Source organism: Dipodomys ordii, unplaced genomic scaffold, assembly GCF_000151885.1.
Source record: "Dipodomys ordii isolate 6190 unplaced genomic scaffold, Dord_2.0 Scaffold150, whole genome shotgun sequence".
Classification (NCBI taxonomy): Eukaryota; Metazoa; Chordata; class Mammalia; order Rodentia; family Heteromyidae; genus Dipodomys; species Dipodomys ordii.
This window is the reverse complement of record NW_012267366.1, coordinates 258,322-275,133: the sequence shown is the minus strand read 5'-3', so window position 1 is coordinate 275,133 and position 16,812 is coordinate 258,322. Positions and strand designations below refer to the sequence as shown.

Sequence of the window (16,812 nt, the reverse complement as noted above, 5' to 3'; positions counted from 1 at the left end):
GATCTAAGGGGCTACCAGAAGCTTCACAGCCTTGACACAGTGCGAGTGGTGACATCCACCAAGACAGCAGCTTCAAAGTGGGGTGCAAGTGTTTGATAGTAGCATGAAATGCTCCAGTGCACATAGGATTCTTTATGAAATATAATACCATATTTTATAAATATGTTTATTCCACCAATATAATTCTCAATTTTTTCCTTTAGATTCTTTGAATCCCTGAGAAAGAAGCTGGGGGGGGGGGGCAGGCAGTAAACCTTTACTTCAATCCTATGAGGATTCCAGCTGAGCCCAAGGATTAAATTAACACAAGCTAGGTTAACAAAAGGTAAGCATACAGATTTATCTAGTAGGAATTTTATGGAGGCACTGGAGCCCTCATAAGGAATGAAGAGCTAAGGAAGCAGTTAGTCTATCACTTAGACACTGAATTGGAAAAACCAGAGTAGGCTGTGAAAAAGTGACTAAATTGTGTGGTGGGGCTTTCAATCATGATTTGAATAAGGTCTGTAGAGAACTGCCTTAGTCTCCTTTTCTCATCACTAATCCGAAAGTTACTCCTTTTCATATAAGAAGGACATGCTCCAGAGGTAATGTACCCAAGCCGGCCACCAAGCCACAGAAGCTAGACACACTGCTGACGTGTCCCGTAGGTTGACTTCATTACATACAAGACATTTAGTACACATGGAAATAGAAAGGAATGCCGGGCGCCGGTGGCTCACGCCTGTCATCCTAGTTACTCAGGGGGCTGAGATCTGAGGATTGCGGTTCAAAGCCAGCCCGGGCAGGAAAGTCCATGAGACTCTTATCTCCAATAAACTACTAGAAAACCAGACATGGAGCTGTGGTTCAAGTGGTAGAGAGCTCACCTTGAGCTGAAGAGCACAGGGACAGTGCCCAGGCCCAGAGTTCAAGCCCAACAACCGACCAAAAAAAAAAAAAAAAAGAAAGAAAGAGAAGAAATAGAAAGGAATGAGTGAAAATTAGGATATCTCTTGTTCTCTTCATCCAGTCAAGAATTTCATTTCTCACTTTTTTTATGAGCTTACATTAGTTACATAGAGAAGGGATTTCATCATTCCATTTCCAAACATGTTTTACAATGTATTCCAACCAATCTCAGCCCTCTATCACACTCCCTCTCACATTTTTCTATAACGTTCTGACAAGAATTTTATAAACAAAAGAACACACACAAAATCAAAGCTATTATCAAGAATTGCCTCTCTCAATATATATAGATATAGATGTAGATATAGATATATATCCATGTATGGAAATATCACAATGAATAAATTCCTTTGTACTACAAGGAAAAAAATCATTTCCTGCTTTTAAGAAATAGAATGAAGGTCAGTATGATCTTATTGCACCTGCTGTTCTGTAAGTGCTTTTAATTCAAAATACTCCATACACCAAAGAAACATAGTTTGGATTGTCATATTGCAAAGAGCATCCCTACAAATGCAGAATCTACTTTTGGAAATGTCTGTGCTGGTGAACTGCAGCCATCATGGATATCATAGCTTTAAAAAAGAGCCTTTTAAACCACCACTCTTAATAATAACTATCGTTCCATTTCCCTTCAGACCTAGTTATTACATGTCACTTTTGAATATTTTTCCACCAATGTAATAAAACCACTTCAACTTTCTTGTATTTTAAAGGGAGAATCGAGCAACCAAATCCAGAAATACTGAAATTTAATCTTATTTCCATTCTCTCTCAACACTGAACACCGAAAGAACTTCCTAGTCAATGGGACCTTTTTTGTCCCCTTTGATGTGACACGTTCAGTGAAGTCACTGGTGTGGATTTCCTGAGCAGTTAAGTCTCTGCGGCATTTAGAGCCTGCCATACTTCTTTGCAGGTTCAGTTGATCAAAGCTAGGCCCGGGCGCAGGGAGTCTTCAGGCTCCACTTTCATATTCATTCTTTGGAAGTTCAAGGTCTCTCAACTAAGCAGCCCTGTTCACACTATGCAACACCAAGCTGATCACCTTTTCTTCTGACATCGAATGCTTTAGGTGACATTTTACACAATGGCAGATGGGTCTCTTTGGGGGAAATGTTTCATGGGTCCAGAAAACTCTGTAAGAATGATTTTCCTGATTTATTCTAAAAGGTCACAGCTAAAGAATAGGCTTGCAGAACGTTTCCATCCTTCACAAAGGGATATCAGTAGTCATCAATACACAAAAGACTAGTGCTAACACTGAAGCTAGCTAATGGAGACGTAGCTCCTTAGCCTTGAGAAACTTACAGATTGCTCAAGAAAGCTAGCCCCGCTTGTCTGCCAGAACTTACACATTAGGAGTCAATATTCTGTATTAGCTCCAGGCTGAAGAAAGAAAAGAGAAGTGCAAGTCACCTCATCTGCTTCCAGGGACCGCCGTGCTTTGGAACTTAAAATGAAACTACTATTTAAAGCGGGGCCTGTTCTTAGTGATTCTTGGAGTCCAACTGGAATGTCAAAGGGTAGACTTGAAACCACCACCAGCTTGCGCGGCCCCACCCACTTTAGAAACAGCATGTGCTTCACAGTTAAACATTCTCTGGGTCCAGTAATTACAAAAACAAAAACCCGAATCAGATGATGTGATTTCACCCAACAACAGCCCCTTTGCGGAGCCTGTAATCATTGTTTATATTTTCCCATGTCAGTCTGCGGGAGTCTCTCTCTCTGCTTTTCTTCTCCCATTGGCAGCTGGTGCTGTGAACGTTTGCTTGAAACATTCTTTTCCCGGGCTTATGCATCTGTCCCCTCACTCTGGGCGACCAATGTGCTGCCTTGCATTATGCATGTCTCCGTGGGCTTTCAGATGGGGGCAGGCCGCGGTGCTTTGGGCAGAGAGGCTCGACGAAGAGACTGAGGACGAGGCTGCATTCTTTCCCCCATGCCACATTGGGGTACTCCTTCCCCTTGATGAGTCTGGACGGACCAGGCCCGTCTGGGTTCCGTCTTGGGGACAATTTGGAGCTCACATTACAGTCTGACTCCTGGGGCCTTTGAAGTCCCAGCTGCAGGGGCAAAGGCACTGGAGTGATTGGGGCCAGTCCTCTCCAGAAGGGGAGGGCTGCACAGTCGCATACAAAATGCAATTAAAAAGGAGCACCTGGGATCAGATGGAAGCAAAGAATGCGACTTTGGCTCCAAGCAGAAGCGGGCTCATTTAATCACACAAGAATGTTCATCTTCACAAATGCTTGATTTCAGAAAGCCCCCCAAACTCTTAAATGCAAAAATAAAATGAAATGAACAAAACAATGCCCCGACATGCCAGTACAGCAAAGGAACACAGAAGTCATTGTTCGTACCCCAGGGCTGCGCACAGACACGGGACATTTGCACATGTGCATCTCCAGACACTGCTGACGCCCTTTCTCCGGCTTCCTCCTCCTTCCCCAGACTCAGCTGTGGACTCAGCTTTCCCCATCGCCTCTCAAGCGCATTCTGCCTCTCCATACCCAAGACTGATTTCTCAGAGGCAGTGCCCATTCCAAGTACGCATGTGCCCGTGTGTGTGTGTGTGCGCGCGCGAACGCATGCACACGCGCGCACGCCCACGTGTGCATGCGCATGTGCACAGATACATGTGCGGCTGTTTGTTTTAGTATCTTATCTCTAGCAGAATTCTACCGCTTTTCCCACCCCATTAGGACTGTGGATCCTCAGCTGTAGCAGGTCTTTTGGTTTACTAGGCCCAGGATAAGGTAGAGAATTAGTACTAATAAGCAATGGCTGGATAACCCCTATATGCTATCAGACGCCAGGTTGGACCAATCAGCTAGCTTCCAAGTCTAATTATTGCTGAGGTGCTGTGTTGAAGGAAGATATTTCTGGACTTGAAGTCACCTAGGAGAGTCAATATTGAGCTCTCTCAAACCAGACCACTGCCCCGCTATGTCAATTTCATGTCACATAAAGCCCAGAGGTACTCAGGCTTGAACCCACATCAGAATCATAGGGCCACCATTAATAAAGTTGATGGCAAAATGCAGCAGTGATACTCACTAGACCCTATGTTGAACATGAAGATACAACTTGGGGGAAGGACTGAGAGAAAGCGAAGGAAGGGGTAACACTGTTTAAAAAAAAAGAAATGTACTCGTTAGCTGACTTATGTAACTGTGACCCTTCTGTACACCACCTTTACAATAAAAATTTTTTAAAAGAAAGTCAAAAAAGCAAAAGGAAAGTTGATCATAGACCCTCACCCAAGATCAACTTCAGAATCCCAAGGCTGGGCTCTAAGATATCCGTACTCTTTAAAATCCACTGACAATCTTCCTGTGCTTCAGCCTCTCCAGTCACAGTATTGCCTTCTAAAAATGGGTATAATTGTTGCCTCCCAGAATCATAGAGACAAATAAACATAAATAATTATATAGAATCTTTGTAAAGGACCCCATGCTTCTCAAATGCTACGTGTCATTGTTCCTACTGGAAAACATTTATATTTTAACAGAAGACCAGAACGCCTCAGCTAATACCTAAGTCAAAACTGGTATTGCTGTCCCAAGTTAAGCTTTTAAGAAACCTAGAGGATAATAAAGTATTTTATCAAATTTTTTTCCATCAATACATGTCCCTTCCTGTTTGATTTCATAGTGTATCTTCATGTGTTCCACTTGGTGTAAGAAAATGAAATTACTTTCAGTAGCTCTTCAGTGATTTGGTGAGCCGAACTTACTCTTAAGTCAGGGAGCTGTAAACTTCTTCTAAAGTAAAGGACTTGATAATAAATATTTTTGGTTATGCAGGCCAGATGTCTGTTGCATTTACTTAACTCTGCCAAGGTAGCATAAAGCAGCCATAGCTAAAAACTAACAAGCCACCACAGACAATACATTAATGGAGAGGCGTGGCTGCATTCCCGTAAAGGAGATCTACTAAAACAGGTGCAGGCTCAGTTTGGCCATATGCTCTAGTTATCCTATCACTCCTCTAATCTTCCAATAAAGACACAAACCTATTCAAAGTCCACTCAAGGGAACAGCTGGGATTCTTTCTAATAGGATGTTAAGAAGCAAAGAGCAATCTCTGCCTATGCTTGTGTATTTGGCCTGAGTCTGGGGGTGACTGGGAAAGAAAGACGTGAGGCCACTTGGACCGGTAAAAGGGAAGTCATTTGCTTCTAAATGAACAATTCCTGTGGACTTCAGGCCCAGAGAAGACGGCTACAATCTTCCTAGGCTCAATGTGAAGTTCTCAGACGTGACCACCTCCCTCTAGTAAATGACTGCTTTTCGGCACACTTTTCCTCCCAGCTAGGGGAGCCACCGAGGCAGGCAGGCTGGCAGGCCGGCCCTCTCCATCACTCCTCGCTTAACTTTAGGGATTGTCACCTCGCTCCATGAAGACCTCACCAAAGGAAACACAGAAGAGATATTCCTCTGCTGCTATCTCAGAGTATGGTCTCCACCCACGAAAGAATTAAACAAGCAGGAAAGAGTTTAAAGCAGATGGAGCGAGCTTATTTGAAAGGGAACGGAAACCCCCCAAAGTAGCGAGACTCTCCCAAAGGACTCCCAAACAAACAGGAGCCCAAGAGAGTCTTTTCAGAGGCTGGCTTTTATTGCACAGAGCTCCGCCCCCATCTCCTCCCTTGGGCTTTGCGCTGACTGCTTGTGTATGTGCTGCCCTGGCTCTTTTCATTGATGCTGAGTGGATACTCAAGGCATTATGGGAAGAAGTGTTTGAGCAGGAGCCTGAGGCATGCTGGGAACAAGAAACACCAGAATGTGCCACATGTTATCTGCCACAAGTTATGTCCACCACTTTTTATAGCTATCTATGTAACCGTTCCTCTTTCTTTGCCTGGCCTATTTCCATGCTTGGTAAATTATAGCACTTCCTTCTATTCAGTTAGAGAAGGAGACAGGGTTTGACCACCCCTCCCCCATCACTTAGCCACCAGAAAGACTCATCCGGGTTCCCTTGTCACTTCTAGCCCAAGCTGAGAATGTCTGAGAGAGCCTCATGCAGCAGGTGAGTTTTGTGGGGAAAGCAGGGGCTGAGAAGGAATACAGAGCCCTCCTGCCCACCTTCCCTCCCCCTCATTTCTCAGGACAGCCTTCTTTAGTGGCCTGATCCCTGCATCCAACCCCACTCTTCCTTTGAGAGTGGGAAAATCGTGGAGAACATTGCCTCTCAGAATTGGAAGTAAACTCAGGAGAGCATCTTATTCTGACTTCTGTCCTGAAAAGCAGCCCTTGCTAAACGCTACTCTGGCACACATCAGTGACACGGTGAAGACACAGGTTTGCCCTGTGCAGATCTCAGTAGAGCTGGGTTCTTGGCTACAGATTGGCTCTTACTGCGGGTTCGGGGCACACAGCCAGACTGCTGAAGGAGTATAAGGAAAGGCCTCTGCCCTATAGTTCGCAAAGGTCCCAGGGCACTTGGGTGGAAATTCTGGAAAGAAACTTCATGAGCCAGGTGCAGATGGCTACTCAGGAGGTTGAGATCTGATGATCAGCTGGAAGCCAGCTCAAGCCGGAACATCTGTGAGACGCCAATTAAGCATCAAAAAGCCAGAACTGGAGCTGTAGCTCAAGTGATAGAGCATTCACTTGGAGCAAAAAAAAAAAAAAGCTAAGGGACAGCAGGTAGGCCCTGAGTTCAAGCCCCAAGACCAGCATAAAAAAAAAAAAAACAGGAAAGGAAAGAAAGCTCCTGGCCCCTCATACAGAACCTACTTGTCCTCGGGCACGAGGTAGCCTGCAGCCTGGTGAGCCGCTTCTCCTCTACGCACAGCCCTGCTCTTGCCCTCAGCTTCTTAATAACCAGGAGACACGCCTGCCCCACGCAGCAACTCGGCGTGGCAACTCCCCGGAGAAAGTTCCTTGTTGATCTTTAGCCACCCAGCAGCCATTCCCGGAAATACCTTCCTGGAAACAGGTTGAAGTTTGAGAAATGGCAGAAAACGAAACCTGCGCGTCAAAACGGAGCGCGCTTCCATTCCCACTGGGGAAACCCTGAACGTGCACGTGTGTGAACTCACCGTGGGGTCCTGGAGAAGGCAGAAGAATGTTCTACCACGGAGCCTCCTCTGGACCCAACCCACCAAGCAGCCTGCGGGCCGAGAATTTATGGATATGTTTTCAATTTCGCTGACAGAATCTGTTTGGATTGAGGACGGCTGTTTAATCTCTGAAATATGTGTTCCATAACAAACGCTGGAATCACATATAAATTGCTCCCTTCGTTGTGTGAGCCAAACCCTGACTGAAGGGGCTTAGAAATCCCCACAAGGTGCTCTTTGCTTATTGCTCATTCGGAAAGAAAAAACCCCACCATTTCTTTAATGAAATGCAATGTTGAGGAACTGCCAAAAATAGATGCTCCCTATTTACCTCCACATCTGGTAGCTTCTTTCTAGCCAATTAACTACCAATGAGCTGAGGAAGAGCCTTAAGGACAGGCAGATCAGGCACTGGGCTCAGCCTGCTCACTGCCTGAGGCCGGGATGGAAGTTTCTGGTCCCATCTCAACCCACAAAAGGCCAGAAAATGCAGAAAGGCCACACATGACCCAGACTTCTATTTGCAAGGCCATTCTGCTTAGCTTTAGCTAAGCTTCCAGAATAAAGACTGATGGTCTTCACCCACACGCCCCCTCCCCCTCCCCCACACCACCAGCTTTTAACTACATCATGTTAAAGGGAAATATCCAAGGCCCACAAAAGGCATTTCTTTCGTTTCTACTAATAGACTTGGTTCTACTTCAACACTGTGCTGGAGGGAGGGTGTTAGGTTTTATACTGTGTGAAAATGAGCAATTTACACACGTTCTAGTATTTCATAATCTCTTACTGTAAATTTCAAAGCAATCAATGGCTAGTTCTGTATCCATGCACATACATGCTTTTATTCTCCCTGAGCCAATATGGGATTTTTGACCAACTGCTTTCTTTTCTATAATTTCACATTAATGTGGAGTCGGTAAGGTTTATGACAACCCTTAATAGATCTGAGGGGTTTTGTTTTGTTTTGCTTATTTGCAGGGGGAGGAAGGTTGTTTGGTTTAGAAATGATTTTAGAAGTCTCAAAGAAGGACGATTGATTAGCCTGATCTGTGCTTACTTTGTCTGATCTGTGTTTGCTTTGTGGGAGTGGGTTCTTATAATTAAAGTTTTATGACTGTAAACGAATTTCTAATTAAGAATAATGGGGGCTTCATAAAGAAAGAAAATGTTGAAACCCCTTTGTACAACTAGAGATGATAAGTAATAAAATCTAAAATGTTAAAAAAATAAAAGGACAAAAATATAACATCTAAAATTCACGTGGCCCTAGTCTATGCTAAGCACTGTTCAATGAGTAGCCCTTTGAATTCTCACAGCCAAGTCAATGGGTCGAGAGCAAGAGCTCAGACTTCAGAGATGGAGAAACCTAGGTTCTCTTTAGAGGTTCAATTCTTTTTACGATGTCACACAGCTAGGACTCAATAAATCTGCAATTCAAGTGCAGTCTTGTCTGCATCTAACATGTGTGTGATACCCCGAACACACAATATTAAAGTTTTGTTAAGGACATCATTAGAACTAAGAAGTTTCCAGTCTTGGCTTCCAATTGCACTGATAAGCCAGTGGTTTGATTTCCATTTCAGCATCATTGATATCCCTGAACTCTGAATTTGCATCTCTCACGTTAACATTTCCAGAGTGGAGCTCCTTGTGTCATCGAGCCCTTCTTGGTCAATTGGTTCTAGGTACCATTTTGCGTCCAGCGCACCAGCAAACCTTCCTTGGAAACCTACCTAGAATTTAAGAGCTTGCCTGGAGTAAGCCTTCACTATTGCTCACACAACCAGACCCACCCTCCAACAGCACAAGTCCCATTCTACCACAGCTCTCAATTCTAGCCCTTCATCTGCCCTCCAAGATCCTGAGACATGCCCTCAGGGCAATCCTCCTCCCAAAGGAAAACCCAACTGACTTTAAATACTCCTACTCCTCCCCCAACCCTCCCCAACAGGTCTTGTAGGCTTTACCCTCAGTGGCACCCAGTAGGGACACATTTCCACTGTCAGAGATTTGCATTTGCTGTCCCCTCTATTGGGGCTGCCCTCCCCCCTCCACAACTTCTTGTTCCCTCTACTAAGCAGAGACGACTTTTCTCTGCCTATATTTATTTTAATAGCATCCCTTCTAATTTGAGGATATGTGGGCTCTTTTCACTTTCTTTCTCTTTCCCTTCTTTCCCCTTTCTTTTTCAAGCTTTCCTTTAAGTTGAAAACCTTCAAAACAATAACAAAAAAGCTGCTAAGAATGGGCATAATTCACCCCTTGTGCTTCTCAAGATAGTAAACAGAATTTTTTGTTAAAAGGACGAGTTTAGGGCTGGGAAGGTGGCTCAGTGGTAGAGCGCTTGCCTTAAGCTGAAGAGCTGAGGGACAGCGCCCATGCCCAGAGTTCAGGCCCCATGACCGGACCCCCCCCAAAAAAGGACGAGTTTAGAAACTTAGAGCCCTAGTCTGAATTTTTATTGGGTCATTGCTCGCTCAGCCATGAACCAGGTATATTGAAGCCAACCAAACTGGTATCATAGTCTATGTGACAAGCTTAAGCACGCATCTCAATATGGCTGCACACGTCAGCCATGTCACCAGAACCAGGTTTCTAGAGGACCTACTGGCAAAACCATGCAGTGAAATCAGCGTCCCTTCCCTCTGTGGCATGCTTACTGAGGCAGCGCTTACTTTATTTTAAAAAATAAGACTTCAAACATTTTCCAGTAAGGTACCAACATTTACACAGTGTTACAATTTTTAAAAAATGGACATGTGGCTATGTGATTATTCTGACACCGTGTGAATATATCCCATAAAACTCACACATAGGCTCATTCCCAGCACACCTAGGATAGCAAATAAATAGTTATTACCGCACCGGTGAAAATGAGATCTGGTTAATGTTTCCCCAGTCAGATATACAAGCTCTCTCCGTGTATAAATCATTTCAAAGGTTAGAAATTAGGTCTGATAAAACACTGCCCATACAAAATTAAGTGGAAGTATATCGCAATTATATGGGAATTCAATAGTTTTTCTCCTTGGCTTTCTCGTTTCCCTGCTCAGCATCTAATAATGAATATGGAGCAAAATATGCACATGTTGATAATTTAAAGCAATCCGTTCTCACCTAAATAAAACAAACTGCTCTTAAATCTCCAGTGTCTGTGACTTACTAGGATTCAACTGTATCTGTTTGCATGTCTTCTCCTTGGAGAGGCCTTTAGAAGTTGCTGAATAAAGACTTGGAAACAGCCTGGTTCTAAAGAACAAAGAATACAGAGCACAGGGTGGTTTCCTTCTGGCACATTCGCAGCCTCAACTGCAGTATTTCAAGGTATGCAGCGAAAAACATGGAGAAAATACCCATGTCATCACTTCGGGATTGCCTTTATTTGGTGTCTCACAGTCTATTTGCTTAGTAATAGAAAGGGAGAGCAAGAACTGGGTGATTTGTGTGCCTCATTAATTATTTCTACTATGTGTTTGGGTTTTTTTTTGTTTTTTTCCCCACTGTGTTTTGTTATATTAAAACAATTGGGGGGGGCTGGGAAGGTGGCTCAGCGGTAGAGCACTTGCCTTGCATGCATGAGGCCCTGGGTTCCATTCCCCAGCACCACATAAGAAAAAAGAAAAAAGCCGGAAGTGGTGCTGTGGCTCAAGTGGTAGAGCGCTAGCCTTGAGCTGAAGAGCTGAGGGACAGCGCCCAGGCCCTGAGTTCAGGCCCCACGACCAGACATCCCCCCCAAAAAAAATTGGGGTTGGAGGCATGGCTCAGTTGGTAGAGTACTAGCCAGCGAGCAAAAGTGGCAGGTACTGAGTTCGAGTTCCAGTCTCAGATCTGAAAAAAAGGAGAAAAAAAAGAAAGAAAAGAAAAGAAAAAGATTCAGAAACAATCCTGGAAGCTCAATAGCTGTCTAAAGCCTTTGGCTCTGAAAAAGAAAAAAGGAAACATTCTTGCAAAACATATCCGTCATCTCTACTCCCAGTTCTTTTCATCAGATCAGAGAAGCGAGTGGATTGAAGTTTCACACTGGGATACAGAAAATACCCTGTCCCTCCCTGGGTACTTTCATAGGAAAATATGACAAGGAACAGGGAGCTTGTTTGAGACCTTAGCCAGTGCGCATGGGCCATGTAGCTCCCTGGAAGGAAGGCAGGCTGCGGCAACCTCCAACTGCAGACTCCCTATCCTTACCTTAACCCACATGCCTGACAGGCTTGCTGTGGAGAAGATGCTGCTAGACCTCTCCCAGATCTGCTCAAGGGAAAAGCACGCTATGGCTTGCTTTGGGCCATTGAATACCTTTCCACTGTCTTTTATTCTCTATGCAGCTACTTGTTTCTGCTAAAAGGGTCTCCTGGATGATCCAAAGCCATGTTTCGCCTAAGCCTCTCTTCCATTACAGGTCCACTGAGAACGAGGGGACCTACATGAAGCAACCTTTAACACATTAGGATTTACAGTCCAGAAGAGCCTAGCCTCCCTTACACATGTTCTGTGAGAACCCTAATAACAACACTGATGTTGGGATCTGTGACGATATCTCCATGTTGTAAATGAGACAGCGAATTTCATTCAAAGACCAAAGTTTCAGTTCTCTATTTCCATACCAAAGTGGCTAATTGATTTTATTTTGGAGGAGGCCAATTAATGACAGCAATACATAGCTGGAACTACAGTTTTCTGTAGTATAATTTGACTTAATTTTTTTAATCCAGAGACCGCATATTTCTTATAACAACTAGAAGAAGATTCATAGAGATCCACTTGTAGCTAGGTTTTTATCCAAAAATGATCATTCTTATGAGTTAAGAAATGGATTCTGCTTGGGAATTCCATATGAAATCTGAGTAATGGAAGGTTAGAAGAATATTGGGGGGTATGAAAAACCAAAGAGTAAAGAGGACATGATGGGCAAAGCAGCGACACAATGGTAGAATTTAATCTAGTAGATATGTTCCCTACCAAGAACCAAACCCCCTCCCTTATTAAAAGAATCTAAGTTTCATTCAAAAAGTAATGCATGTAGCTCCGAATTTTCCTTCCCACTCTCACATGTAGCTAGAGCGAGCCATGTGACAGAACTGCAGCCCGTGGTTATATGCTGAGCATCTTGGGGAAAGCTTTGCTTTCTGCCCATACACATTGTAACCACATACTTGACTCCCCCTCAGGTAGAAGGCATACATGATGATGCCTGGCATCATGGTAACTGTTTTGCAACTATGAGGCAGGCAATAAGTCAAAGGACAGAGGAGAAGGAAGGTAGAAAAGAAATAGGTGGGATTTGAATCCCTGGTGTATAAGGGACACAGTCCTGGGACAGATGTCTCCCAATTTCATACTCAGCCGGTGCTGCTGGGTGGGGCTGCTGTTATTTACAGTCAAGGGCATGTGTGCCTTCATCAGTGTCCAGTGGCGCTGAGATGGGAGAAGGTGAGATGGTGCAGTGAAAAGGGAGGGACAGGGACTAAGGGCAAAGGCAAGAGGGGGGGGCAGGGCAGGTCACGCAGCGCATCTAAAACAGGTGATTCTTTCCCATGGAAAAGACACAAGTGCCGACTAAAATGGTCATTGAGTTCAAATACAAAGATGTCCAATGCTTAAATTGGCTGTACAAAATGTAACTCTGTCCTTCTGTGCTGTGATTGCTTGTATGAAAGCACATGCCTAGAGATTAAGACTGGACAGTTTGCATCCCGCAGAGAGGAGAATGGAACATATTTAGAATCAATTTAGTATTTCTCTTACAATCCATTTGGAGGAGTTCTCACTGAGAGTTCACATGCTTCGCCCTCTTCATAGCCTCATCTTAAAAGACCTGAGGGGAAAAAATAAGTAGCAACACTGCATTGCTTGGAAATTAAAACACACTATAGCAAGCTGGGAGCATACAGGCCACAAACCATGGAAAACACTGGGCTGATTAATATTCAAGAATGTACAGGCAACAGCAATAAATAAATGCACCAATAAGGATGCAAATCAATGATGAGTTTTGTGTCCCCTCAAAGTAAGGATGTGTCCCCTTGCACGAGAGGAAACTACACAGAGTACTGCATGCTTCAATAGTTCACTGTCCAGTCCCAAGATGCTGGTCACACGTGATTTCTTCATATCCATTATGATGGGCACCTCTGATGTTGGTTCAGAAACTAACCAAGAAGCAAAACAACAGGCAAAAGCAGGAGCAAGAAGTAGAATGGTCAGGAACAGCCCCGCCAGGGCATGCTTGCTGTGTACAACTTTGATTTCTTTTTCTTTTTCAACAAAGTAAGTGCAAATGTTTTTTTTTTCTTTTTTTACTATGATTCAGCAAAAGGCCAGAACCCAGTAAATAAGGACACGCCAACACCCCTTCGTCTTTTGGACTCAAAGCTTCACATGTATTCTCAAGTTACAAACATCAGCCTTGAGTAGAAGGGGCAAAGATCCTCCACTCGGCGTTTGCAAAAATCCACATCACTTCCACCCACCCACGTGCCCCAAAAGCAGTTAGGAAACTCGTGAGGAAACCCACTCATGGGGATTAAAGCTATCAAATGCCTACTTATTAATAGTTTTGCTTTTAAAAAAAGTCTCCACTTTCTTTCCTTTTAAAGAAAATGTTTGTTTCTGATATCCTTTGTTGGGATAATAACATGTCATTTGGTTCTTCCTTTCAAAATGATATGGCCAGTGATTTGCTCGAAATAACTGCCACCTTGTTGTTAATTAAACATGATGGATTCAGGGTCCTGGTTTGCCATCTGGGCCATATGTCTCAGCACATCCTTTTTTGTGATGATGCCAAGAAGTCTCCTAGAGTGAAAACAAAACAGAGGAAAGAGGTCAGCCTGCTGTCTTTTAGGACTCATCCTTGTCCCTAAGCCCCAGGGCCTTACCCACCTGCTCACAGAGAGGTGAAGTTTCCCAAACTCCCTTATGATTGGGTGGAGTGAGTGGGGGCACTGGCCAATGGTCTCTAGGTGAAGGTGATAAGTGCCATTCCTAGGTCTCCTGCAAATCCCCCACCACCACACACACTTCCACTCTCTTCATCTGGCGGCCAGAGGTAGAGGACCCAGTGAAGGACTCCGAGCTACAGAGGAGCCACCAGACTTAAAGATCTGGGTGGCTGGATGTACGGGCCTCCCACATGTGCAAGCCACATGGGGTGGGACGTGTGAGGAGAATAATGCTTTGCTGCGTTAACCCACGGGCATTACACGGGCTGTAAAAGTACAATGACCAGTCCACAAGCTTCAATTTGAAGGTTATAATTAATTTAAAAAATCTTACAGAACCCATGGTCAAAGCTTGACTCCACACGAAAAAGTAAGTAGTCCTCCCTGCATTCACACAGTGTCCAACTAAACAGACATTGCCACAACCCTTGCTTCGTCATTTCATTAGACACTTCATTAGAAACTCTGGATGAAGTGAAAGATTTGCTAGAAGAGAATTCACATTGCCAAGTAACTTTGCAAATGAATGCACACTCCATTGCACTCCACAAGAAGCAAGTTGCAGCAGCCTCACACCGAAATACCACGTAGCTAAGTAGCTTTTACTCTGTGGCTACATAAATTGATGGATGACTTATCAAACAAAGAAAAATCAGAAAACACAACTGCAATACCCCATCCTTTGTTTAATGAAAGTTAAGTTAGCCAAACTGACCTTTTCTGAGGTGGTGCTGGAGTTTAAACTCAGGGCCTCATGCTTGTTAGGCAGGGGTTCTACCACTTGAGCTACACCACCAGCTCTCAAACTCAACTTTTACTAACAGTGACCACCATGAGTGTTCAAAGGAGTATTCAAATCAGACCCACCTAGTGGGCCAGTCAGGCTGGAAGTTTGGCTTTTTGTCTCTGATCACATGGGCCTTAAATCACCTTGATAATGTGATGTATTTTTGTGTTATGTTAGTCCCCTCATCTGCCACAGTAAGAGAGATGATAAATACTGCCTCTTTCCCTCCATCTTTCAGGAATAACTTCAGAAGAGAAAAAAGCATTGAAAGGGGACCTTCAAATGCATTGTAGGCCTCTGTACATTATTTTTACAATAAAAAAATTAAAAATAAAAAGCATAGTAGATGCTGGTAGCTCATGCCTGTAATCCTAGCTATTCAGGGGGCTGAGCTCTGAGACTAGCAATTGAAAATTAACCCTGGAAGAAAAGTCTGTGAGACTCTTATTTCCAATTAATCAACAAAAAGCCAAAAGTGGAGGTATGGTTCAAGTGGTAGAGTGCCAGCCTTGAGTAATGTGGGAGCCAACTGAGAGCACAAGTCCCCGAGTTCAAGATCCCCAGTACCAACACACACACACACACACACACACACACAAGCATACCAGACACTAGCCAGGGCAAGAAGTGGTCACCTAAATGGGGATAGAGATGAGGACGGTGGGGTAGGATCTCACTGAAGCACTTCTGAGCTCCTGGACTTTAACCATGGCCATTCACGATTTTCAATCCACTTCTACAAATCAAAGTACTATCAAGCTAAAGAGACCCAATGAAACAGATGCTTCTCTACCAAACCCAACAAGCCAAGTCTGACGCTCTGTATTTATCAGCCTGGGCTGCCGGAACAAAATGCCACAGACCAGGTGGCTTAAATAAAAGACATTCATTGCTCAACGTGTCATATGAAGGTGCCAGCAGGGCTAATTGCTCCAAAGGCCTGTCTCCTTGGCTTTCAGATGGTCACAGGCCCATTCTTGCTATGTCCTCATATGGCCTCTTCTCTGTACACAGATTCTCCTTGGGCCTCTTCTTCCTATAAGAACGCTAGTCCTGATGGGTTAGGGTTCTGCCCTAATTGAACTTGAATTGCCTTTTTAACAGCCCTGTGCTGCCTGGTGCTTGTGGCTCACGCCTGTAATCCTAGCTACTCAGGAAACTGAGATCTGAGCATCACAGTTCAAAACCAGTTGGGACAGGAAAGTCCATGAGACTCTTACCTCTAATGAACCACCAGAAAACTGGAAATGGAGCCATGGCTCAAAGTTGTAGAGCACTAGCACTGAGCAGAAGAGCTCAGGGACAGTGTGCAGGTTCTGAGTTCAAGCCCCATCACACACAGACACACAGACACAGACACACACAGACACACAGACACACACACACACACACACCAAAAAACAAAAACAAATGCATGACAGGAATATAAAATAGGTCCTGCCACCGGGTGGGGTACTCATGGCAGGGAGAGGGTGCCGGAGTGAATATAATCCAAATACTTCATATGCATGTGTGAAAATGGAAGTCTGTTGAGATGGTTTGGGAGGAGAAGAGGAAATGCAGGAATGTGACAGAGGGGTGAGTCTGATCGAGGTACATTGTAAGCATATTTGGACTTGTGAAAATGAAACCTCCTGTATCACTAATGTTAATAAAAAATGTATATTTTTAAAAAGGTATATAGAAGTGACTTAGCCACATGCTAGTAGCTCATACCTGTAAATCCTAGCAACTTAGCTGGTTGAGATCTAAGGATCAGGTTCAAAACCTCTAAATTAACCAACTGAAAGCCAGATGTGGAGGTGTAGCTCAAATGATAGAGTGTCAGCCTTAAGCAAAAGAAAAAGCTAAGGAAGGGTGTGAGACCATGAGTTCAAGTCCCAGTCCCAGCACATCCACACCCACACGCATGCGTGAACACACACAGTGATTTAGATGAACCTAGTTTTTGTGTGTGTGTGAGAATACCATACAGAGGGGTTACAATTACATGGGCAAGATAATGAGTACATTTCTTATCAAGCATTGCAGCCTCCTCCTTTGTTTCCCCTTCCCAT

General features: G+C 44.1%; 1 protein-coding gene across 1 annotated transcript in view; it reads right to left on the bottom strand.

The window, feature by feature from the left end:
* Positions 1-13,649: 13,649 nt before the first annotated feature.
* Clcn4 (chloride channel, voltage-sensitive 4) overlaps positions 13,650-16,812 on the bottom strand; it is a 59,998-nt gene continuing 56,835 nt past the window's right edge. The window contains exon 12 of the mRNA XM_013032194.1: positions 13,650-13,822. Coding sequence (XP_012887648.1) covers positions 13,732-13,822 — 91 coding nt within the window. The 3' untranslated portion in view covers positions 13,650-13,731. The remainder of the gene's footprint in view (positions 13,823-16,812) is intronic.